The sequence below is a fragment of the Plectropomus leopardus genome, chromosome 8 (assembly GCF_026936395.1).
Source record: "Plectropomus leopardus strain MGB_pleo_1.0 chromosome 8, ASM2693639v1, whole genome shotgun sequence".
NCBI classification, from domain to species: domain Eukaryota; kingdom Metazoa; phylum Chordata; class Actinopteri; order Perciformes; family Serranidae; genus Plectropomus; species Plectropomus leopardus.
Window position 1 is genome coordinate 35,993,162 of NC_142183.1, and position 27,423 is coordinate 36,020,584.

Sequence of the window (27,423 nt, forward strand, 5' to 3'; positions counted from 1 at the left end):
CTGCATGTGTAAGTTTGCTGTCTCGGCCGGTCAGAGTGCGACGGTGGCAGATTAACGAGGAAAAATCACACATCAGCCGTGAAGAGGAGGAAAATGGGAAAGTACTGTGGAGTTAAATTAGTGTCTTGTAAATAATGCTGTGGTGTACTGACAGGGACGGACCGACACACAGACACGTGAGCTGCTGCTTCAGTGTCTCCTCACACAGTGCTCATGGTGCAGGTGCTTGGTAATGACTTGTGCTTGGAGGTCAGAGTTATGTAATATTTTTATTGGTATTTTTGGAGAAGACCATTTTACAACAGATTTAATAATAATTCAGAGCTCTAAAGAGAGAGGGAGAGAGCCAGAGTATCATTCTACCATTGACTGTTGCCATCAGCTGCTTATATTGTCAACAGGCAAACTCCTAATCACCATAGGAAAACAAAAAGAAAACAAGAAAGAAAATCCAACATTTTTGATTTTTTAGTAAATAACATCCAGGGTTGCATCATTCAATTATTTCAGAAACAAAAAGGGAGAACAGTTTTCAGGTTTACATGTTTAACATTTGCTTGGTAAAAGGAGGGAGTGAAATCATCGAGGAGTGAAGAGGGGAAAAGATGCTTTGAGATGTTTCCACTGGGAGAGAAAAATAGAGGGTCAGCTGACTATCTTCTTAACTTCAGTTTCCAAAGAAACCTTACAAAAAGTCAACACTGAAAGGAGGACAGAGACAAGGATGGATGGGGGGAGGGTGTGTGTGTCTGGGGGTGGGGGCAGGGGGCTACAGCCTCCACATCCAAAAAAACCTGCTTTTTCATTCTTCTTTTCTTTCGGAGTGCAGAGTTTTATTATATATACATATGAATATATAGATAACACAGCGGACAAAGGCGTGTGTAAATCTATACATTTCCATTACATAGATAGTTATTATGGAAGGAGAGACACAGACTTTCTGTTTGTCGCTTGTCCAGGAAGAGAGGCTTGTTGGTCCTGGTCACCAACGCTTCTGCAGCTCTGCTCTGGGCAGAGACCACTCAGAAACCTGCGGACACACAGAGACACACAGACAGTTAAACAGGGCTTACAGACAGAGACGCTGCCGCAGCAGCAGGACAGCATCCGACAGCAGGCGCTCAGCGCTGAGGAGGGAAGAGCTCAAGAGTCTCCTTAAAGGGTGCAAGCTTCATCAACATCAGGACACATACAGAGAACATTGTTACGTTTCTCTTTCACTAGACTTTTACACACAAGGGACAAAAGTCTGTGGACACACACCAACACAGACAGACAGATATCTGGGAGAATCCCCCGTTTTCCACCTGTTTCTCATGTCGTCTGCAAAGACATGAAGGGACACCTCTGTACCTTCATGGGACGCTTTTGGGGTGAAACCCTGCACCATGTCCTGAGGTCATTTAGGCAGCTATTTTAGATTTAGTTTTAGTCTTGAGGAGAAAATGCTTATTAGCTTTATTCACATTTTAGTCATTCTTATACCCCATTTTTAGTTAGTTTCAGAAGACAAAAATTCATGACATTTTAGTCAACTGTTGGACAGTACTTCTATACTTATAGTTAAGATGTTTTTTTTCCTTTTCCCATTTTAAGTAATCTAAGTTCAAATCGGTCAGAAAATAGAATCAAGGCAACAGGCTGAATGAAGAATTCTTGTACACGTAACATTTTTTTTTTTTACAACTACAAATAATTTCTACACACTCAAACTTGCATTTCTCCAGCCAACTTTTTGACGGCTTTAAGGGATGATTTACGAGCACACACTTGCTGATCATTTGAAAAGCTTAAATTCTCTCTATTTATCAGGGCTGTACCCAAATCATGCCAGTCCAATCGAATTTGGCTGTTCAATAAAAATTTGATGATTTATTCTGTTTTCCATACAAAGTTTCAAAGCTTGAACAAGCTAATGATGACCTGCAAATATGTTACATGTTTGCTGACACTAGATATCAAACAAAAGCCAGAGACTGTCTCCTATTAAGTTGCTGTGAGCTGTAAATTCACCACTTCTTCACCTTACGCTACCGTCACTTTGTGCCACTGCAGCGTGCATGAAGATGCAAAGAGTAGCGTGAAAGTCAAGAGCACTCACTCCACAGCAATATCTGGAGATCAAAACATCCTCTGAAGTATAATGCAAAAAACCCCCCCAAAAAGTCTGAGATTCTGCTTCAAGGTGAGCAGTGGACTGAGGGTCTCCGACTGATGAGCATCAAATTTTCATTCTGGTAGTTGTAGGTTTTCTACCTTGAGCAAAAGTGAATAACTGTATAATAGCTGTTTTTCTCTGTCCACAGTGTCAATTTCAAAAGTATTTGTGTCTTTCTGTTGCATAGACGGTCCAGTTCTGTTAAAAAAAAGTAAAAACTTTCCGACTGTGAAATACTTCTCAAAGCTGTGACTCACTTGCTGATACATGTGGGAGGGTCCTGTCAACAGGCCGTGGCAGTGGCGTGCACACTGAACGCCCTTTGGTCTGACATTCCCCTCAGCTTTCATCTTTCATTGATATCTTTTTACTACATTGTCACCAAGTGGATTTAATGGCCATTACTCACTCTGATCAGTGAAGGGAATGACAACAAACTCTAGAGTTTTGAGTACAGCAAAGTGACTGCAAAAAAAGTCAGCCGCGCAGGTAAAATGCCTGCTAAAGGGTTTAGAGAAAACTCAGCTTGACGTCAGAAACACTTAGCTGAGGGTTTTGTTTCATAACAACAGGATTTCAGAATCTTTATATGAAGAACAATAGTATTTTAAGAACACTTCAGCATATTAACCATGAGTAAGTGATGTGCTGTTACAGCATATTGTTGCCTTCCTCATCACTTCCAAAATTCTGCAAACCACAGCAATAAAAGCTCGCCTTCCTGTTTGGCTCCGAGGAAAAACAGTATTTCAACTCTCTGTTTGCCGTCTGTAAAAACCTTTAAAGGATCGATGCTGAGGTTAGAAAAGGCCGGTGTTTGAACTGTTAATGCCAAGTGTGACGTCAGCACACAGTTTCACCTCTGTGGCCCAAACCTCGTGCCACTAACACACACTGTGTTTTTACACTGGGTGTTTTAAGGATGATTTACATTTCTACCTACGCTCTAGCCTCCGCTGCAGCCAATGGAAGCGGCCTGAGCTGTTCTTAGCATTTCTACTTGTCTGGTGGTGTGTCTTGTTTCCTCTGTAGTGACACCTTGATAGAACAACATACAATGATTTTTCACTGCATCACAAGTTTACATGTGTTGCTCCCATTTTGTCTTTTATTTTGTAAATTAAAAGTGCCCTTTTCTACAGGTGTGTGCGGCCCGTACCCACAAAGTCCAAACACAAGTTTCAGTGTAAGTTAAAAAAGCGAGTCATGACGCACCACCTCTCCATTGTTCTGAAACTCCAGTGTCCCAACTTTGGTTCCACATTGTGTGCGTAGCAGGACAGTGCATGAGCAGGGAGCCAAAAGTGTGTGTGCTGGGGACAGCGAGGCTGCAGCACTCTGCACACAACAGAGTGCATGAGGTAAAACACAGCAGTGTGTGAACAGCTGAGGCTGTTTGTCCTCCTCAAGACCTGAGCAAAGTTTTCATGTCTTGCTTGCCAGATAATTATTGGTCCCAACTCAAAATGTTTTTGGCTATTATTGATACTGTAATGTTATGTTTTGTTGAAATACTGCAGTTGGATTATTTTTTTTATTTTTTGTTATGTGTATGTTTACGTACTTCAATCATATGACAGACATATTACATGGCTGTGGCTGCACCACAAAGCTTTCGTTCGTTCTACTCTCATCTATCAGATCTATAGATGAGAGAAGATATTTGCAGATTTTTGTAAGTGAAAGAGTTTGAGGCCCAGCAAAGTTTCACTTTTAATGCGCCTGATGTGGCCCACCGTCGTCTTGGTTATTAATGGGCAACACTGAATAACTTTGTAAACCTAAAAGTCTGTCAAACAACAGCTTCACCCCGATACGTGATAAATATCTCCATATTTTTAAATGTCCTCTGAACTAATGTTAAATACTAAAATAAGAAAATATTGAATGAGCTGCAGTTAATATAAAGTTGAATAAACTGTCAAATAATAACCAGTCATTAAGTTAGACTGTTACCACAGTGTCGTTAAACATGATGATTTTTTCTCTGGAAGCTGGACACAAACTAACAGACATTCATAGTCTTTGCAAATCGCAGAAGTGCTCTATGATCCGAAAAACGTGACTTGATAGTCACGGTCTGGAGCTGTGCAAAAACAAAAAGGAGCGAGACAACCTAAATGCCAGTGGCTTCTAAAAACTACGTGTGAAATCTAGTATATTTGATATATTGGCCAACCCTAAAACAAACTATTAGAAACCATGCTGTTTAATCAATAAATAAATAAAAATGAATTAATTAAAAAAAATCTTGGATTTGAATTATTCTGTAAAATACAATACATGTCTAAACTTGCATGGGGAAATGATTTTAAAATTGATAAAATAAGCAACTCAATACATGTGATTTTGTCTTGTATATTAATAAGGACGTTGTGTACTGACAGCAAACTTTCAGTGGGAGTTCTCTAAAACTTAGTGTGCGTTATAGCCAGCCAATATTTCGATGTTTGAGTGTGTTGGGTGGAAGCAGGAGTGGGACATGTTGGAGCAGCTTCTAATGAGCCATGGGCCTCAGGAGACGAGGTGTCTGCTGCACACCAGCAGTCCAGAAGAGACGATGAGACCGTATGATAAGGTCAGAGCAGGCACAACCAACATGTTTTAAGTGTTAAACATTCAGCTCTGAAACCGTCTACTTTTCAACGACTATGTTTAAATGCGCATAATATTTGTATTCTCTTATTCTGAAAAAGGCAAAACTCCTACTAAGATGTTTACATGGCTATTAAAATCAATATTCCACTAATACTCCTGTTTACATGCAGCTGTGCATAATCTGGTTTAGCCGTCTGAACAAATCATTTATTATGTCAAAATATAGAAAAAAGCATTAACTAAACCTGATGCAATATTTGTGCATATCCAAGTCTGTCATAATGTTAGAAGAGAAGAGAAATGTGAGCTTTTCTTTTTTTCTTCTCTATACTACAGTCTTAATTTCAGTTATTTGTGTCACTGCCGACTCAACTGGTAATGTGCGCAGGAGAAAAATGATTAAGGGGAAACTTAATGTGACAAAGTTTGCTCCGGTTGGTGGGTTTTCAGCAAAACTCTTCACAACACAGCGGCCAGGTCACAAACTCTCAATTTACAGCTAAATAGTAAACTAACAAATGCCCTTTAACACATGTGAGGTGTGAAATAGTTCATGCAGCAATAGAGCCTGGATTCACATTTGATCAGCACCGCCTTGTTTGACAGTCTGACGGCAGCTCATGAGCAGCCACTGACATGACTGACAGCTGCGTTGGAAAATCCTCCACTCTGATTGGTTGTGCTCTGTGAGCCACAGTAAATTCTAGTAATGCTTTTAGAAGCACCAAGAAAAAGAGGAGGAGAAACCCCCCCCCAGTCTCCTGCCCCCCCAGTCTCCTGCACTACTGGCAGGACATAAATACAGTTTCAGCGAATGCGAGCAAAACATTTTTTTAAATAAAAGTTATCGTTTGTAACTTTTAATCTGATTTTTCAGCATGACTTGTTTTAAATCAGACAGTTCATTGTACATAGGCTGTCAATAGTTAACCATTTATTAATTAATAACCAAGAGAACTTATGAAGTATTTTGCATATCGGTCCAGGGGTTAATTTTGCTACTCCTCAGTTTACTGCACTACACCCAGCTGTGGCAGGAGCTAGCTAGCGGAGCTGCTCAGCGGGTGAAAAGTAACGGTACCCTGACCCAATAGCAGTGAGTGTGGAAACACTGCGCCCACCCTCTGGTCTCCCCCCAGTTCGCTCTGGTGAGTAAGTGGCTTCGGTGCTGTAAACACCCTTTAGCACTGCTCACTATGTTTTCACTGTTAGCTCTGTTAGCACCGTTAGCAGTGTCAGCATAGCTGGTGATGCCAACATGGTGTCAATGCTTTAAGGGTTTTTGCAGCTGAAAATGAAGCAACTCTAACACCAGCAGGACCTGGGGGGAGACCAAAGAGTGGGCATCATGTTTCCACAGCAATGCTGTCCTGGTAACTGCAGAATGATGGGGGCCACAGTAAGCGTGTTCCCACATGTTAACACAGCTGGACGCTATCTGTCAGCAAAGCCAACACAAAGCAGTACAAAAGGGAAGACATTTACAACACAAACATTTACATTTACATTTTACCACCTTGAAATGGGTAGAGCTTTGAAATGTGGCACTAAATCTCACTGACTCAAAGAGCCAGACTAAAAGGAAATCTTCCAGACACTTCTCTAACCTTAAAAATGAACCCATTAGTTACGGGTTAGTCAGGAGCAACATTAATGAAAACTGACCCCCTACATTGTACATAACAAAACAGGAAATCTGGCTTAAGGGTCAAAGTGCATTTGATAGTTCGCATCTGAACAGCTGCCTACCAAAGTGGAACTCAGACTCCTAACATGACCAGTCTCCACAGCTTAATCCTGTATCAGGTATAAAACTAACAGCCGTAAATAATGGTGGCTCTCAGATGTAAAAAAAACAAAACAAAAAATAGCAACACTGGACAAAACACACCAACAAAACTGAAAAACTCAACAACAGAGGAAAACACAACATACACCGAACAGCCAAGTCAAACAACACAGCAACATTTAACAAACATTTTAGAAAACATGACGTGTTAGAAAATGACATCAAGTGAAAACTGAATATTGCAAAAATGTTGAAGGTGAGGACAAATGTATCTGAACAGTGTTTAAAGACAACCCAAGTTAATTCAGAGTTTAATCAAGATTGGAACACAGTAGTGGCGAGCCATAGATGCACTGCAGGACACTAATGAGCCACTCGTTCAGGTCTTAATAGTGTTAGAAAGTGGAAGGAGCTATTTTGGGCGCCTTTGGTTACGAAAATAAAAGTCCTAATAATTTTTCTCAAAGACAATGTTACGTGACACGGTTTACAACTTTATGCTTCTTGTTGTGTTTACGTTCTTTCAGCCCACTACCTGATTATTTACTTTGCAATGGCCACAAGTGCCAGATGGTGTTAGCCTGCATTAGCTTAGCCTCATTTTCCAAACAAGAATAAGCTATAACACAACACTGACATTTTTTAACAAAACCAATTATAACTTCCAACAGTTTTACCCTGTAAGACCTTACTCTATGAATTCCCACAAGTGATACCATTAATATTTGAAAATTAAAAGCTTAAATCTATGGCTATGTTAGCATAAATGACGACTTTAAAGAAAACAAAATCCAGGTACAAGGAGTTTTATACTGTTTGAACTGATTTACAGTTTTTTTCTACCATGTAACCTCAGAGGAGTTCTGTACACTTTGACTTCAAGTTGCCTCTTCTCTTAAGCTGACAGAATTTGTGCTTAAATTCTTCCAAAACCAGATAGTGTAGTCATTGACACAACAGCTCTTTACCATTTTAGCAGTGTTTCCTGTCAGGAGAGGGACTGTGGAAACTTCCACACAGGCAGTTTTCGCAAATGAGCTCCAGACTATTAGCAGAGAATCAGGTCTGATCGTTAGCTGGACTCTCTTTTACACATGAACCACACCACAAGAGATGCTCCGTGTCAGACGCATTCTAGTGGGAACGCTCGGCTTCAGATGAGGGGTGGTGCCTGGGTACAGTGTTTAGGTGTTAATATAATCTGGTCATGATCAGCCGCAGCTCTTGCTGTTCTTTAAATTTAAATGGAATTCTATAAATTTATATGAAGTTCTTGTCATCTTGCCTGTTAGAAAATTTTGTAAATGACCACTCTTATTTGCCCTTGGATTTTTGGAGTTTGTTTTCCTAGTTTTATGCCAGTAGCATGATACAAACGCATCACTCAGTAATGAATTCTCCGGACAACGACCCCTTCTGTTGACACATGGGCTCTGTTGGACTTTGTACATGGAGCTGGCACGGCAGGGTTAGTTTAATGGTGGACCATGTGACTTGGATATGAGCGTTCTCACGTACAGCTCCTACAGGTAATATCTAGCTAAGTGTGGGCTTGCAATGCACGTGTGAAAAAGGCTACACAGTGACATCCCAGGAGGAGCAGCACCTAGTCTCCATCTGCTTGACACTGGGTGTGGATCATTAATGTCACAGTGAAACAGCGAGGGAAATCAAGTGTTCAGTAAGGAGGGAAACACGGTGAAGATATTTTCAACATGATCCAGTTTGGAGAAGGAATGTTAATAAAGAAAGACTGCAGGAGAGTCAGAGGTGTGTGATCAGAGCGAGCTGGTCAGCATTAAAACAGTGTCGTAACGGAGAGAGCCTGTTGTCCAGTCCCAACAAAGGAACAGAATAGCATGGCAGCAAAGTTAGTAGTCAAATTCCCCAAGGACGTCTCTGCTTCAGCAAGACAGACCAATTGTGTCAATTTCTTTTATTTGGGATTTTCTGTTCTTTTAGGGTGCCTCCTGAAAACTTAAAATGCTGTTTGGCTTCATCATTCCAACAGGAATAATATGCTTTATTTGCTTTGAATTTCCAATTTGGTGTTTTACTCTTTTTATAAAAGGGGCACTGGGCTGTGGGCTAGGGAATAAAACAATATCTAATAGTCCTAAATACAATACTGGATGAATATATGAGCAATTGGTGTCTGTAAAAAACGTCGCTTGGCTGTTTGCTACTAACCTTTCAAGTTAGGCTTGGATTTGTCAGTTTGCTTGCCTGTGGGGGTTTGTGCCTGCTGGCCCTGGCCCCCGGAGGAGGCCCCCTGCTGGGCTGCTTTCTGTTTCAGCATGGTCCAGTCAAATGTGTAGTCATACTGGTGGTTCAGAGTCCTGAAATACACACAAACATGTTATCAGCACAATATTCTAAACAATGTTTGAAACGTGTTATGGAAGGACAGAAAGAAAGACGCAGGAAAAACAATGGCAGGGGGCAAGAAGCAAGAGACACGAGGGCTTAGTCAGACAGGAAGGGAAAACAGAAACAATAGTGGGAAGAAAAGCAACATTTTCATACATGGTGATGGCCTGGAAATCAGTCTGCACTCAAAGCTTGCTGTGGTCACGTATTTAAACTACAGAAACAGCAGTAAACATCAATAGTGACAAAAACAGATTCATTCTCTAATGAGCTGGACTGGAGCAGCATGTACAGGTTACATCTCTAACCGGTCCTTACATTTAAGTGAATTTTGTCATTGTTAGCACAGAAGACACACCTGCTGTCAAGACTGCCCATAGCAAGCATTGTCTGTGCGTGTGTTTACCTGAAAAGGATGCGGAACAGTTGGCGCAGGTACATGTAGTCTGGAGCCTCCTCAAAGCGCAAGCCGCGGCAGTAGTTCAGATACATGGCAAACTCTGCTGGGAAACCCTGGAAGCACCAATTCATACTACTGAGTTGTGTGGATGTGGAGTCAGATGACTTTTACCAGAGTCCCTGTTGCATGTTTTCTTACCTTACACAGAACCTCAACAGGGGTGGACATCTTTTTCTCTGAGATCTTCTCATACTTCTGCTTCTTTGTGGCAGCCTGACAAACACACACACATTTACATTTATAAGCTGATTTAGAGCTAACTGATGCTTTTAGGGATGCACCTCAGACGTTTTTCACCTCGTTGGCTGGAACACCTTCAGGATCCTCACTCTATCTCTATCACTATCCATGTATCAGAGGACACAACCTATTGTTCCCCTGATAATGCTACACTGTCAACAACATGTTGACCTCCCTCAACAAGGGCTTAATGAGTTCATGTTAGCAGTTAGCATCTAGTTAACGTCAGCTGGTAACGGTCAGTAACTGGAACCAAATGATGATGGAGGTCGCACTGAGTTACATTTTCATGTGATCAAACTCTCGGCGAAGGTAAATTATAACTTTATTATGATATATTCAATTGTAATCTTGTAAAACAAAATATTTTAGCATAAAAATTGGAATAAATAGAGTTGTTTAAGAAGTTTTCATGGCAATATGTATCAGATATTAGTAAGGGAATTATAATTTGGTATATGTAGTGAAAAGGCTTTTGAAGCAGTTATTTTTTAAAAAGGATGCTTTGCATAAAAGGCCTTTTTCAAACATGTGTATGATAATTATGTCATTATGTGCTCTTTAAAGGACAGAGTAATGAAGGGCTGAATGACTTTAGATTTCCTCTTTGTTCTCCTGGCACAAATGACAACAAAGAGGATATAAACAACATAAAAACATCAGTCTCAGCCAAATTATTTCATAGATGAGTATCGGCCCAGATTTTCTTTCATAATCAGTGCATCCATAGCCCCTTTGACTGTTTAAAAAAACAGCATCATGAGCAGTATAAAACACATACTGCAAACACATATTTAAAGAGGGTTTAAGTGTCAAATAAAATGAAGAAAAATAAATTAAGCTTAAGCTAAAAAGCAACATAGAAAAAGACAAAACCCAGTTGGGGTACCTTTAGTCCCTGCCACGGCAGACTGGTTCTGTTGAAGTACATCAGCACGTAGCCTAGTGACTCCATGTCATCACGGCGACTGCAGACAACAGTAATGTTATTTATTGAGAACAGAGGCAGGTTACCATTGGCTTGATTTCTACAACAATTGTCTTGGAAATAAAGGGAAACAGGAAAATGATTTTCTTTGAAAGTTTCTTTTGGAGAATCAAATATTAGATGTGTGCACAGACCTCTGTTCAATGCCCAGGTGTGCATTGATGGAGGCATAGCGTGCTGTGCCAGTCAGATTCTTGTCTTCTCTGTAGGGGATGTGCTGTCGTGTTCGGTTGTCTCGGTACTTCTTCGCCAAACCAAAGTCAATAAGGAACAACTGACAGAAAGGGAGAGAACACATTGTGGTTATCGGTCAGTGACGCCCCACAGAGCAATGATCAATCAAAAGTTTAATCTGAAATTAGGATGCAAAAAATTACAGTTTCATCACTTTAAAACAGACAATTAACTGAGTCCTGCTGTAAACATGGTAATTCAAAACATTATTACATTGATTGAAGATGCTGACAACACCAAAAAGCACAAGAGAGAAGTGTCATATCAACAACTCGCCCATAAAAAAATCAAGTCACTTCTTACAGTGTTAATGTGGTAACAGTAGTCTCACACCATGGCACAAATGGTCCACTTCCAAATGTGTTCTGTGAAAGCTGCATCAGACAGGCTTTATCCTCCCCTTGCACAATATGCACCCTGACTTTAAATCATTAAAGAACCCTTTAAGGTATTTAAAAAAAAAAAAAAGGAATACACATTGAAGTTCATGTAATTATTCCATTACCACTATGGAACTTTTATCAATATATGCACATAAAATCACATACTATCATAGAGTGCATTTAGTAATTTTACACCTATCATTATTGTAATATCACATGCGTTTGTTTCCATTATTACTCTGCTAATGTACTAACTTTTGGGCCATGTCTAGCTGGGTTGCCCATTGCCTTTTCGCTGTGTTTTTGTGAGATATCAAAACCATTTAATCAGATTTCAAAGGGTTAAAAGAATATTTCACTGCTGGAAAGATGTTCTTATCAAAACTAGGCTGTCCATTGGATGAAATGACGGTCAACTAATGACAATTGAAAAAACATGTTACTGCAAAGATTATTGGAAAGAAACAGCAAAACAGAATCAGAATCTTGGTTTATGTTTGATTGGTGCTGCATTGTTTTATGCTTTAATCGGCGTTTGGTCTGAGTTTGAGGAAGAGGGGGCTGGTGGCGGTGTGCGTGGCAGTAGAATAATGTGCAAGTAGTTCGAGCAACAGCTTGAGAGCTAGCGAAACTCCGCTGATTAAAGCAGAATTTGTAATCAAGTAGAGTTTGGATGGGAGGAGAGATCTAAACACTGGTAAGATGAGGGGAAGTTTACCACAGCTTTTTTACACATACTATCCACACTGCTAAGATACAAAGCTGGCTGAAAATTGGTGAAGTATCCCTTGGATCGCTGAAGGAACATATTTACTGCAGAGGCTAACTTTAACATGTGATTTCTGCATATAAAATATTCATCAGTTGGATACAGTTAGCACTGTGCTGATCCATTCTATATTGACTGATTGTGAGGTTGCTCCACGTCTCACACAACTCAACACACAGCCTGGTTTCAATTTCCTATCATATATCGACGTGTTAAACAGCTACTCTCCACTTTGTCTTTTTGTTGGACCCCCTGATGTTAACTTTCACTCTAATTCTGAGAGCTCATGTTCTGTGGGTAGCAGTAGCCGAGTTTCCATTGCAGATTTGCACAAAATTTAAGCGATATTTTCAAAATTTCGATAAAACACAGGAGAGACTACAGCGAGATGACTACATTTCCATTAAGTGATATTGTGCGACTTCTCTTGTGATATTAAGCGACTTTCCTCTTGTGATTCCAGTAACCATGGCGATGGATGTTCAAAACATTGGCAGGTTTATTTCTATTGCTGCCAATAAAAGCCAATCAATAAAGCCAATTTAATATTGCCGTAATTTCTTTGTCTTGTATATGAGTTAATACCGAGTTATATTTTGTAGAATGTCATGTGACTTTGTTTTACTTTTTCTTCTTATTTGACTTTAATGGCGGTTGGTATCCATAAAGTCCCATTACTACCACTGCATGTTACATATCATATAAACTATAAAAGTGTTTCCATTGCAGTTTTGTGAAATACGCCTTTTTACAACTATCGAGTTTTTTTTCCGAACTTGACGTGTTTCCATTAGGCGTACTTTGTATTCGCAATTTCAGTTTGCGCAATTTAAGGGTTAATGAAAGCCAGCCTAGTGTTGCAGTTTTTCCATCAAAATGACAGATGCCATCTGTAATTCTTAAAGGTGCTATATGGAAGATTCTCCAGAATTTGAATGTTTTATATGCCAATGGGTCTACACGTAGGTTATAGCGCAACATGACAATAAAGACATTCCGTGACTTTTTCAATTTCCTTTAATAGCCAAATGTCCGATTTGTATGTGAGGGGAGCGGGCCACATTTTCTGCAGAAATCCACCCAATGTTACGCTGAAGTGCAAACCTCGGTCTGTTCACCTAGCTAATAAAGACTGCATCCCCACTGCAGTCCTGGCAGAGACCCGAACCCGTGACCAACTACTGATGTGCATCTGTCGGCTTATTATTACCAGTAGTGACCTGAGTCACCAGTAATGACCTGAGTTGGGCAAATTTACAAAGAAAATATCAAATGGCAAAAAGTGTCAAAGTGAGTTGTCACAAAGTGACAAACACTGGTGACGTAGTTTCACTTCCAACTTCTCCTTCCCTCCCTCTTTCTCACACTTACACTCACACGCACGGTGTCTGTGCAGCCTGTTCTCACTCCCAACTTGCCAAACACCGGCCTTTTTAAAAAAATTTTTGGGGCATTTTCCCTTTATCGTTAGGACAGTTTGAGACTGACAGGAGAGGTGGGAGAGAGAAGGGGGAATGACATGCAGCACCAGGCCGCTGCAGAAGTCTCAGCCGTATGGGGAGCTAGAGGTTGACCCAAACACTGGCCTTTTATCAGTGGATTTCATTTGATCACTGTTGCTCTGTTCGTGTCTCTGTCCTCATTACTGACAAGTGTGCTACTAAAAAGCATAAAATTTGAGGTTTGTGGGTTCGGTCAGGTTCAGTTGGTGGATCAAGCCGTAATTTGCTGGTGAAGCAGAGAGGATTTGGATAAGTGAAACTGACATTAACTGGCATCTTTCATAAATTTGATGCTGCTTGGGCCGTATCTTCATACAAGACTAGGGACAAAGTCATAGCTCTTAATTCACATTTTGTGTCATTTTTTCCAGCATGCTCTAATTTAACATAATTAACATTCCATTTTTCACATTATCTTACTCAGATTTTTTTTTTAATTATTATTATTGTTATATTAACATTTGCTTTTATTACAATAGCTTTATGAAATCATCAAACAACTAATATTTACATGACTTAATGATAGGCCAATCAAGTCTGTATCTTGTTATTTCTCACTCTCTCTCTCTCAGCTGGTAAGCACTCACTCCAGGGCATGCCTCAGACTGCAGACTGCACTTCACTTAATGGCCACCAATGTCTCCAGAGAGCAAATTTTTTGAAACTTCAATTTAGCACCTTTAATGGCTTGTATGCTTAAGCACAGTTAACATCCAGGGTATACTCAGTGGTCATGCACAAGTGGAACATTTCATGAACGAACAGACCAAAAAGATACACTACACCTACCCAAATCTCACTGTTTGTGTGCTAACTGCTGATCTCAATATCTAGACAACTAGCCTATGTATTGGCAAAATGACAAGCTGAGGGTTCTGCCTTCCTGGTGTATTTTGTCCACTAATGATCTGCATGCTTCCTAAATCGAGCAGACTAGGTTTTGTAGAATGGTGTTTTAAAGGTCAAGTGTGTGGAATCTAGTGACATCTAGTGGGAAAGATAGGACCGACAGCACGAAAACAAGTAAATGCAGATGCCAATGTAAACAACTCATTGTTAGGTAAAGAAAACACATCTCTTAGTTTAAAGTGATAATGAACATTGTTTACCATTTCCAGTAGATCCCCCTAAACCTTTCACATGGGACCTTAGGGACAGGCGCTAACTGGAGCCTTGTCAGACTGCTGGTGTATACAGGTGTTAAAAAAAGTCAAAATGGTTTAAATTCAAGTAAAAAAAAAAACCTGACAATGAACATAAAAGGTCCCCTTTAAGACAAATTCTGTTCTCACATAACCCCTAGCTAGAGCCTGGCTGTGAAAAGCAATGTGTTTCTGCTGGAATAAAGTCCAGAGATCACACCTCTGTAGTGCAAGTCTGGCAGTTTGATCTCATTTCAAAATGAATGCCAAACACCACCCTCCAAGTTTCATGCCGTTTAGACGGATGATATTAAAAAAACGCAGCCCTTGGTCAATGTAGGTTCTACATGATCTCTACTACTGGTGCAGTTTAGGGCTGCCCCCTGAAAATCAGACAGTCAGACATTCAAATCATCAGTCAGAGACCCCTCAGTCGAGATGCAAGAACTGTTTTGTTTATTTTTTTTGGGGTGAATACCTAGTGTCTGCAAAACATGTTGCACAATTGGTAGCTTGTTTATGACATAACATGAATGCTGCTGTCACACTGAAGGTCCCGTTGAACATTCATATTGAATTGTGGAACCTGATTCAACTGGCATAATTCTGAATCAGGCACAGCCCTAGTGCAGTTACTGATAATATTTATCACCTTTAACCTGAATTCAACCCATATGAAGCTCAGAACTTGCAATAATCAATATCTGTCATACAAGAGCCCTAACTTAAACAGAATGTGCCATGATGCTAGCTAATGTAGCAGAACTGATGATCGTGTGCAATATCAAAGTGTTTTCATACAAACCTGCCTCCACGGCTTTTATTGCCATTTTACTGCTTTTTTAAAGCAGGCAGTGGCCTATATATTGATGTGACATCCTACACTAAGCAGACAGCAGTAAAATCCAACTTAATGACAACAATTGTTTTACAAGCCGGACAGGTACTATCAAAGGGAATACAACCAGAAGTGAAACAGAAGTTAAAAAACCTTCTCAAACTCTACACTTTATTATAGAGAAACTCTGTTTAAAAAGCCTTCAACACATTGAAGCTACCACAACATGGATATATGGAAACTAAGACAACATTATACTGCCACTTTGCACAGTATATGGTAACTCCTCGTCCATGCACACTATAATGCTCTACAACCAAATGTGACCACACCAGACAATCTGGAAAAGCAGCTTACATGGATTTATCAGATTTCAGGTGCAGCTCCTTCCTGAAGCACATCATCATAATGGTAGTCCGTTATCTTTTACAGTTGTCAAATTACTCATTACTTATTATGCAAGCTGCTTCAGAGTAATGTTTCGTTATCTGCATTTTAATGTAGTAGACCTGAAGGCAGTTCAGCTTTATAGTTTATGTAGCATAGGTCTTGCCAAGATGTATTTACAGTTCTGTCCGTGGGTATTTTAATTTGCACAATTTCGCCAACTCATAATGTCACAAACCAATGAAATTTAAACAAAAACAAATTTAAAAACAGAAAATCCGGGTATCACTTTACAGATTAAAACAAATACAATAAAAAAAGAACTCAGTGATAATTAGCCCGTGTTTGGACAGCAGAAGCAAAAGCAGCCAATGTGAGAGGCTAATTCCTGGTAAAGCATGTGATATTTATATTGGCCTGAGAATAGTCTAAGGAAACTTGAGGAAGGAAATGATGTTAAGTCTGTCACACATATATCTAAAATTTAAAAAACATGGTGCTTACTTTTTACAAATTGCATGCTTAAAGCCCTGTGGGGCTGATGCTCAATGAATGTCAGTCACATTACGGCACCCATTGAAAATTAGACTGCACATCAACTACAGCTGAGCTGCTCAAAGACATTTTGGGTTTTTTTAAAGAATAAAGTCCTTAAACATTCCGATGGTTATCAGTAACCATCCTTAAATCATGCATATCTGAGCATTTTCACATCAAGTAGATCAACAGTTCAAATGGTGCCTTGATTTAGGTAGACTGGCAGTCCATTACACATGAAATCTCAAGCCCTTTATTTTAGATGGGAGAGTGACCGTTTACTCAAACTTTGATGAAGCAGCATCTCTTTGTATCACAGTAAGTTACATGACCATTTCATCCTCTTAAAGATAATTTCCATTTAAAGACTGATAAACATAAGCTGGACACGTTTTACATAAAGAACTGTGTTTGTTTAATTATCATTGCTGACCTGATTATTTTTTAATTGCTTGTATAGCTTTAAACAACCTAGCAATCTCGTAATAATAATATTTTATTTGATTTTAAATTCTGCCTTCCAGCACCATTGTTCAGACCTTCTCAATGTTTCCCACAAGAATACAGATGCTTGCTACTTGCTTTCTGGTGTGTAGCATTACACTGTGAAATATGCTGCCACTAGATATCAGAGTATGAGCCATGCACATCTAAGACAGCCATGGCAGGCTCTCTCGGCCTTTTACAAAGATTTGTTGTAATGTTCATGTTTGTTTGCTTTATGTACTATTAGCAAACATTTAATTGATTTTTTTCCTGTTCTAACATGCAGCTCAGCTGGGATTTCATAAAAGGAGACCTGCAAATAGATTTTAACTATATACATTCTGCACACAATCTAAAATTATTCTTTGGTACTGAAACTATCATTATTCTTCTTAATTATCTGTAAGTTGTCTAAAAACATTCTCATAATGAAAGAGCTTTTCTATTCTTTCTTTTTGATGAGATGCATACTGAGTTTGTATTTTAAAGTAGGATTGTTAGTTAAACTTTATTTCTGGGAAAGAAAAAAAGCATTCCTTGATTAGTCTGGGAGAAATTCAATTTAGGAGCCCTGCATGGTCTTAGTCAGCTAGCCTGCTTTCCAATAACAAAAGAATCAGGTTCAGTCGAGTTGAATGCTGCCTTAGCTCTGACATCAGGTCTGATTATGGTTTAATATGAATGAATACAGAGTGAACCATTGCTTCCACTTAGAGAAATGCTTTCACTACTATCAGGCCAAACATCACATTCAAGAGACAGGAACTGGCTTCTAATGTAGGTAAGAAGCCACTGGAGCCACCATTAGAGGGACTGGGACCCCTCATTACAACAGACAGGGACAGCAGCTACTTCCTAGGCAATGCTGATGGAAAATTTGCTCTCCTCTCCCCCTGTACTGAAGTGCGCACTGGGTGGAGGAGCACATACATTGGGTAGTATGAGTGCGAGATGGGTGCTGGTGGTCTGATTGACTTTAAACAGGTGTAGTTAGATATGATTGCAAAGCGACAACTGCTGTTGTGAGGCAGCTGGTGTTGTGGTAAAGGTCACACCTGGTTTAATCCTGAGAAAGATGGGTCCTGAGAAGAGCTAACAGCCAAGCTTCTTTTCCTCTTCCCCACTGACGAGTCTAAACACTAGGGCAGACAGTAGAGGGGCAGGGGTCAAAATCACACAGCCTCTATCCACCTTCAGTCACAGTTAGCATGAGTACAACAGGCACTTCTGGTTGCACCCACATGGTTTTCTCCCTTTGATACGACTAACAGTGTCCTGTACAGCTAGGATAGGCACATCCTTCTGTACAGCCAACGCTGAACCTACACAGGCGATTAATATTCACTTTCATTCTTTGTGGTACAGACATGATCATTCTGGCCATCAGTCTAGAAGAAACCACATGACTGTGATTTGCTTCTGTCAGGACAACCGTAGGAAGATCAACCCTGTACAACAAGCCAAAAGTGTCTCTGGAAACGAGGACATGTTGAAACCTTAATATCGAGTCTGACCGTGACAAAGGCCAGTGCAGACAGGCAACACCATGGCTCAGAAAAGACCTGGGGAAGAGGGGGGATTTTGGAAGTGGGTGGTAAAGAGCCCATGGTTGTCCATCCTCCACCAGCAAAACAAATCGTTCGTATACATCCGCTAACACGGAAAGTTCGAACAGACCCCTGGAGGGTGAAGTTGATGTTATCTTAACCATGTTGTTCACAGGCCACCACTAACAAAGGAGAGTTACAATCATGTGCGTCTACACAGACATAAGGAGTCTAAACTGTATTAGAAGTGAGTTAGTATTGATGAAAAACGGGTAATACGCCATCTGTAAATTATGTCACTGACTGTCCAAAACAAGCACCACCTGTATCCCGATAATCCCTAATAATATCTTCTGATGTATTGTAGACTTACCAACTGAAAATGTTATCTCTTATCTGACACTGTATCGGACCAAAGCTCCAAGGACATGCTCAGCTGGGATACTGTGCTGCTTTACTGCTGAGCCCGTTAGCATTTCATAAACCAACAAATCAGCAGTGTACACACATGCTCTGTACTGGAGCACAAATTACTACTACAAGCACTAATGTAGTTACACAAGTTACACCATAAGCTGTAGACACATGGTCCCCAAACAACAACAGTCCAAACTTCAGGACAAAGTATTAAGACAAGCTTGTGCTGTGTTATTACTTTTCTTGCCAAACCAAATAAAATGTAGGTCCTTGCATTATTTTTAGGCATGATCCCAGCACAGTGTTTACAAAGCTACACTGTTAACTTACAGTTTTACAAAGTAAAACAGACCCCCCCTTAAATCTGCAACATAACTGTGCTCTACAACGCAAGCATGTAAGACCCAAGCCGTACTCAGTCCTAAATTACCTGACTAACAGTATGTAGACTGTGCTACGAGTCTACCATTGGCCAACTAGGTCAGCCTTCATTTTCCTCCCCTTCTACTAGCTGCATGCTACCATTTTGCAAGGGCAAAGGTGCTGAAACCAGGGCTTAACGCAACACAAGATGATTGTGATAGGTTTAGAGAAATACAAACAACCCTGAGTGTTTTCCCCCTACAAAAGAATGACAAAAAAGTGCTTCCAGACCTTTCTGTAGCACTGACACAGTGCTGTGGAGACAGATCTGGCTCATCAGACTAGCCCTAGAACAACCTGAGACAGAGATACTTTTGATACAACCAAAGTATGTTATGAGGTGTAAAAACCAGGAGCAGAGACCGTATGTGCGATTGCATGGGCCACCCAACAACACTTTTTAAAAGTAAGGGTGTAGAAAAACTCACACCTTGTTTGCTGCCTGTCAGCCCTGCAAAGATTGGGAGGAATACACAGCAGTGTGCTCATTACAAATCAAGGGCATCAACTAAGGGTGGGCAATGTATCGGATATATCCAATATATATTTAAGTATCTTTTGAATTGCAATATGGCAGATGACCATATAATAAAGATATTACTCACACGGTTTAGAATTTAATTTATGCCTTAAAAGCAGGCTGTGTTCACATGCAGGAGACTGCCGCTCTCTCTCTCTCTCTCACACACACGCACGCACGCACGCACGCACACACGCACACACGCACACACGCACACACACACGCCAAGTACATCCACGACGCCCAGTCTTCAGCTCACGTCAATTCAAAAATGGATGAAGATCCCAGAGCGGGTCTGTCATCTGGAGATGGTTCCACTACTATCGTCTGCAAAATGTGCCACAAAACGATTGCTGCTAAAGGCAGCAGTACCACAAATCTACTCCATTACTTAAAACACTACCCAATAGTGAATTTTTATGGTGTTGAAGTATATCAGGGAGGTTAGAAATCCAGATAAGATTTTCAAAACAGTCAAACAAAGACTCGTCCTTCTATTAACCTCATAGTGGAGCGGCTGTCACAAGGATGTTTTACTTCATTTGTCTTTAGTTAACGAGACAATTAAGATAGTCTTAAGTAACAGAGAAAAACTTGAATCAGAAGGTGTACAGCCGCATTTCATAAGGAAATGGTGTAAGAATTGTACCATGACATTTTATGAGCGTATTGTTTATTAATGAAACTGAGAATGCCAAGAGAGTTGGCGGAAAGTAGCCAAGTTGCTGGTCGGAGGAGTAGATCCCTGCAAAATTTCAGGAAGGTATTTGAAAAAATAAGATATCGCCCAAGCCTAGCACCTAATACAGAACACTGCAATGAAGCCAAAGAAAGGAAAAAAAACTGAACTGACCCCCACATTGTTTGCAGAATGTGTATATAATAAGCATTATGGCAAGAGCATGTGAGAACTGACTTCAAAATAAAAGCAACATTGTAGTTTACATTGAAAGGCAATTTCAAAGTCATTCCAGTAAGTTAGTTTTTATTACGTAAAGAGTTAACAAAGCTAACAATTAAGTATGCATCTCCACAGACTAATTTCACTTTTAAATGACTGTATGCCACCCTGGGGTGCCACTATCAGGACATTATCAGGATAGTCTGATGTGAAATTTCAAAATTAAAGCTGTCGTAACTGTAATATACAAGCTGCATTCCCTCTATATTCAGATATGTTTACTAGAATTATCACGCTGGTATAATATTTCCCCATAAAGGGTTAAATTTAACAGTTATGTTGTTTTAGAGAAATTATCAAACAGAAATAGTTATTTGAGACATCACCTAAAAATAATTATTATATGTATATAAGTCATATCACCCAGCCCTAACTGTAACACATGAGCAAGTGCATGCTGAGTATAAAATATTAAACCATTTTACAGTTGAGAGGCAACGAGGTACTGAAAGGCTTCATGTTGCCCTGAGCACATCAATATCAGCACTAGCACTTACCAGGGCCATTAAGATATTACTGCACAATTGTTCTTTATACATAAAACACTAATATTTTTTATTTCAGTTAACTTTACCATGAACATTCATTTTAAAGTCTGCTATTCCCATTTTGCGCAAAGAATGGAAGAAATAAACACAATAAAAATAATGGTGAAAGTGAAAACAATAGGTTTAGTGTATCTTATATCCACGGAGGAACAAAGAAATATTCTGTTTATTTCATACTTCTCTGAAATCTATCAGTAAGCCATATTTTTCTAATCTGCCCAAAACAAGAGCTGTCTCTACACTTAGCAGTGGCAGAATGTTCACACGAGCTAAATGTTTTTGCTCCTACGATATGCATGGACAGAGCTGATGCCACCCCAAAGACCACGGCCTGCAACTGCTCAAACCTGTCATGTGACTGTGAAACGCAAATTGTGTTTGCTTATGCTGCCAAACTAGTTTCACTGAAACTCTGTTTATTCCTTCTTTCAAAAACTTGGAATTCATGTCTGACAGCAAAGCACTTAACAAATCTGTCATTTGGCATGGACGTGTAAATATAGCAGATTGAATAATTGGCAAATAAACTCACTATTACGATCATGTCATGGCCCTGACACACCAAACAGTCCTTAAAAAACTCAAAAAAAAAAAAAAAAAAAAGAAAAGTCCAAGGCACAAAAGTTAAAAAGCCATTCATCAGTTGGCTATTTCTCTGTAAATTACTAAGAAGACATTGCTGGTACACGTTAAGTTAAAACTGGGTTGTAACCTACATGTAGCAGCACAAACACCCTTATTCAGGGTGTGTCTTTTCTTCCTTAAAAAACTAGTGCAAACAATAGCTAACTGATCAAATGCTTGCACTCCCTCAGGTAGTCACTGACTCACTTCCTAAGGTACCCAAACAGGGCATTCAATGGCTCTAGGGCTAATTATCAAAGGCCGTTGTATTTTTAAGCTTCAGGATCACTAGGTCTATTTTCCTAATATCTACTCACCGAGAGCAGAGTTCCCATTTATTTAAGTTACATAAAGGTTATGTTTCTCCTTTTATCTCACCAACTCTAATATGATTTAGGACTTAGACGTTCGTCAAGGATGCATTCTCAATAATCCCAATCCAGAGGAGACACCCCTCTCCCAGTGTGTCAAGGGGTGGGGGCTCTCTGCGCCTCTCTCTCTCTCTCTCACTCTCACACTCACACTCACACTCACACTCACACACACACACACACACACACACTCTCTCTCTCTCTCTCTCTCTCTCACAGTCTCTCTCTCTCGCTCCTCTAAGTCTCATCCATGTCAGGGATGTTAAGTGCCTCGAGCCCACATGGATTTAAGTAAATCATACAAACATGGGTTCATGATTAAAAGTAACCATCAGCTAGCTGACTGTATAGCTGATAATATATCTGGTAAAACTCATTCTGAAATGGTCTGAGCATGATCTGAACTGTCGTTCAGAGTCCAGATTGATAGGCTGTATCAGGTACAGTGCTAGTATTGTTGAAATTTTAAACAAAACCCATTCCTAACCTCAGGTCTTCTGTGAACACTGTCACTTGAACTCACAGCAAAGAGCCCAGCCAACAGCCAGCCGATGGCTAACCTGCATCTACATTCTGCATCTGAGTGTGAAAAGACTCAGAGCAAGCATTGGGACTTCTGCTTAAACTTCATGTTGCTCCCGTAAGCTCTGATTTGCTTTAAGACGGACTAATACTTCTGTCTCATTATATACAGCCGGCTCCCTCTACAGCATGTCAACAAATTCAGCTATACAATTACAAAGTGATCCCATCTTTTCATCTTTTGATGTTTTCCATCCCCAAAACAATTCTGTTCTAACAGGTCCTTCATATTAGCCTGAACCCTACCTGTCAACAAATGGAACATGAAACAAACAGAGCCACACTGCAGAGTCAGCTGGAAAAGAGTGGCTGCTGCAAGGCTGTCGATTCCAACGTCAATAAGTGAAACATCAGTGGAGGTTGGGCTGTGGCTGCACACCTGCTGTGCAGCAGAAGACGCATTCTTTGAAAGTTGGTAAAACTAACATCCCATGCTGTAACTTAACCAGACGTTGCCTGTCTGCAAGGGCTCAAAATAACGGGCACAGAATATTCTACTTTAATTTCAGGCAACTTAATAATACACAGCTCTGACCAGACGCAAACAAATTACATCACAAGAAGACAAATCTCGAATGTTTGCTGTGTGTGGGAATCCAGCATCACTGGTCACAATGCAGAATCAGTTCTTCAGCAGGAATCCGGTTCACAGAAACTGGGCTGCTTTGTACTAGGATGCTTTGTGAATGTGGCCCCTGATGTTTGAAACCTCCCCACTCATTTTATTTCAGACATTGTAAATGACACCGTTACAGATGCAAACTAAGTTGTGAGTCATTATTTATCTTTGCTTGAAAAGTTAGAAACAGATTTTTAAAAAAAGTTATTGTTCAAGACTGACTGACTCATCTGTCGGTGTGGCTCCATAGCTTTGATCTGCATTTCCGCCCAGTAAGAGAGCAACTAATCATAATTGTTGATCCCACCCTCAGAGGTTGATTGACAAGCAAGTGTTTTCCTCAAGTAAATGGAGTGGTGCATGGATACTTTTTTTGGTGGGCCGACATGGAAGTTAACATTGCTCTGGTTGTCTCGTCAAAAAGCCTAAGGGATTTTTCCATAGGATTTTGGATGATGGCAAAAAATAGGCTCTGTGGAAAACAAATGTTTATGATACTTGTATATTTTGTTAAGCAAGATAATCTTCACAAATTAAAATCACTTGGATAATTTTGGAAGTCTAAATGCAATCAAAAGCTTATGTTAGGCTATAAACGAACTACACTTTAGTCGCATGACTTGCAACTGGCTCTTTAAGATACATAAAAGCTTCAAAATTCAGGAGTATCTACTGACGTATTTTATGTTGTAAAACAAAAACGTGAGAGTCTCTTCAGCTTGTGTTAACCACAGGCCTAATTTCAGGCTTCTAACCAAAAAACCCATTTATAAAACCCACAGACTTCAAGACGAGGGAACCAGGAGTGCTAGAATGCTGACTCATTCCCGGGTTTAAGGACTCAGTCCTGCACCTCTCTCAGTGCACTGAAGTAAAAAGCCTTCACCAGAGAAAAAAAATCAGCTGCCAGTTAAATGATACTTAGGATAAAATAAATAACCTCTACTATTAATTTGGGGAAGGAATTTATGTTTTTCATTTCATATTCACTTATCTCTTTTATCAATATATTTCATTACTTAGCTATTGATCTAAGTGGAAATTTATGAATTTCTTATTTGTCTACTCTTAAGTGATCTACTCTGCTGCCTGTTTTACCATCTTGGAGGTCAATATCCACTGTGAATGAAGATAGAACCTTAGAACTCCATACGCATCTGTACTTCAAGATTTACTGATACAGTAATAAACTCTCTGGAACAATATTTTTTTCATATTGAAAACTATTAATTCTTAATAAAAACTTTGATGATGCCGTTTTAGTTTTAAATAAATTACACAAGTAGGACAAAATAAATGAACTACTTTGCTCTATTATTAACTACGCTAAATTCGATTCAAACTAGGCAGGAAAGCCTTAATGAAGATGAGCTGTCGTCCAGACAGCACCATAAATGTAGCACTCACATTTTTTAGAACTCCTCAACCGCCCTTATACAGCACACACAACTGTACTAGTTATGGCTTCTCTCCTTTTTAGATTATTTTCTACATAGGATAATATTGATTATTACTGGATGCTGCTGTGCTAAAATGAGGTATTGTTGCTGAAGTGATAAAAATACGACATTTGCAGGCTTACTAAATTATGCCCAGAGCCAAGTGCCAATTAAAAGGTTTTTCTGAAACAGCAGTCAGAGCCATGTTAAGGTTCTTCAGAGGTAGAGAGTTTAGTATATGGAAATATCACCATTACTAAAGCTAAATTTCTAGATCAGCTAGGGGTCAGTCTTGTGAAGTTACCATGGCTACCATGACATACAGCTGTCTGCCAACAGCTCTACAGAGTTTCACTAATGCACACTTACAGCATGTAGAGGACCTGGACAGGTCTTACCTTGTTACAGTGACGGCCGATGCCCATAAGAAAGTTGTCTGGTTTGATATCTCTGTGGATGAAGTTCTTTGTGTGTACATATTCAATTCTGCTGATCATCTGAAGATGAAAAGAAGACCAAGGTTAAATATTTCAGTTATTTACCATCATGCCCAATCACTACACACGCTGTTACATTTGAATGAAAGCAGTTCCATCAATTCAGCTTGTAAACAGGCATCTTATTCTGTCCAGACATGTAGGCGGGACATCAGATAGATGTATCAACACTCAGCTTCACAAATACAGGCCATTTTAAGTCATCATAAGATCTGTGTCACAGAAGACATTTCGGCATGTTATCCCAGAAAAACACTTCCATGACATCTTGACCAACATAGCTCACAGTAATGTAATTAGCTGCACTTGTACTTTCCTGCTATGACAAGTCATAATATCTGATTTGAATAAGCCTGTTGGTCTGACGTGTATGTCTTCAGGCTGTGGGACAGTACCTTAGTACTCAAAGGAAAACAAAGCGAAGTTCGTGCTTACTCCTCACTCACAGAAAAAGCCAGTATGTTGAAACCAGAATCTTCTTGCTGAAAGGCAGCACCACTCAACTATTTGAATCTAACTACGTCCCCCCGTCACTTTCTCTGCCTCAGAGGATTGCATCGAGGTGTATGCGTGTAAGTGTTAGCTACCTGGTCTGCCAGCATAAGGACAGTCTTCATGGTAAAGCGGCGAGAGCAGAAGTTGAAGAGGTCCTCAAGACTGGGTCCAAGCAGATCCATGACTAGGACATTGTAGTCCTTCTCTTGTCCATACCACCTGGGGAAACAACAGTGATATTATGAGGAGGGGGGTCTGTGGTTGATCTGAATTATAGCCCATTGTCTGGACCAACTTCACATATTGAACACAGATCTTACACTTTGTTGGCTTTATTGTGACAGTGGCTCTGCTGTCAGAAGGTTTAGTTTGTCACTACACAAATAGACACCTTAATTGTTGTTCAATTCTGATGGAGCTGGTGACGGTCACTCTTTTTTTCGGTCATACAAATACCAAACTCCAGATCCCTGACTATGCCCAATATCTGTGTTAAGGGAGGAAAAGTAAGTTGACAAACCTGAGCACCTACTTTAGTAAAAATGACATCCGACACTATGTTGTTCGGTAAGACATGCTGAGTTCTTGAGATAAGATCATCTAAAATCCAAGCTGCTGTGGAACTACAGAGGTCACCCTTCACCGGTTTTGAGGTCAGAGTGTGGGGCTGTACTGTACTGTATCAAATGTATCTCAACAACTGTGTATAGTGTGTTACATTGGAAGCAGTGCGTTATCAATAACAACTCTCTTGGAAAGGATGGACTTTTACATCAAGGGGCTCTAATATAAGCATCATTTCCGCATGTGAGTTTCGGGCAAGGGGTCATTAAGCTCCCAGGCAGCTCTAATACATGTTTTTCACAGCACTGGTATGCTAGATGCAAAAAGTGAGGGAAAAATGAGGGAAAAATGTGGTGAAACACATCACATGGCTGATCAGTATGTTTTCAGAGTGTGACAATGGACGTCACTGGGACCAGCTGCTGTTTTGAGAAACTTTAACGTGTGGACAAACCTGGTCAACAGGGACCAGAGAGAACTTGTTAGCCTCATCAGGACTAATAGTGCCCTCAAAATGTCATTTCCTGGTTGTACCACAATCAGTGACGAGGTTTAGACAGTTTTAACGCGGCCGTCCAGAATTTACCATTACTTGTCCGGTGTTTCCCATACATATACTCTTCCTGTGTGGCCCGCCCAAGTAAATTGAGACCCGCCCAGGAAGATAAAATCCAAATTCCACTGTTTTTTCCCAATCAACGATGTAATTTTACAGTGCACACAGATCATCTGCCCTCCAGCCCCACCAGTGTTTCCCATTAATTACAAAGGCTACGGCGTCCACCATAGTCTAATTTTTCCCGCCATAGTCTCAGTGGAGCTGGAGTGTTATTTAAGAGTCCAATTAAAACACAGTTGAGTTATTTGTAGCGCAGTAGCGGCAGAGATGCGCAGCAGAACATCAGGCCAATTAACAGTGAAATTGAACCGTT

The 27,423-nt window shown here is 40.1% G+C and overlaps 1 protein-coding gene across 3 annotated transcripts in view; it reads right to left on the bottom strand.

Moving 5' to 3' along the window:
* Positions 1 to 250: 250 nt before the first annotated feature.
* Positions 251 to 27,423, bottom strand: part of csnk1a1 (casein kinase 1, alpha 1) — a 38,089-nt gene continuing 10,916 nt past the window's right edge. The window contains exons 3-11 of one of the 3 annotated variants that reach the window (XM_042493212.2): positions 26,020 to 26,146; positions 25,334 to 25,432; positions 17,940 to 18,023; positions 10,741 to 10,880; positions 10,508 to 10,586; positions 9,517 to 9,591; positions 9,325 to 9,431; positions 8,775 to 8,887; positions 251 to 1,033 (exon numbers count right to left, since the gene is read on the bottom strand). In XM_042493212.2, coding sequence (XP_042349146.1) covers positions 1,026 to 1,033; positions 8,775 to 8,887; positions 9,325 to 9,431; positions 9,517 to 9,591; positions 10,508 to 10,586; positions 10,741 to 10,880; positions 17,940 to 18,023; positions 25,334 to 25,432; positions 26,020 to 26,146 — 832 coding nt within the window. In that variant the 3' untranslated portion in view covers positions 251 to 1,025. Of the gene's footprint in view, positions 1,034 to 8,738; positions 8,888 to 9,324; positions 9,432 to 9,516; positions 9,592 to 10,507; positions 10,587 to 10,740; positions 10,881 to 17,939; positions 18,024 to 25,333; positions 25,433 to 26,019; positions 26,147 to 27,423 lie in introns of all 3 variants that reach the window. The other 2 variants (XM_042493210.2, XM_042493213.2) reach the window with 2 other exon arrangements.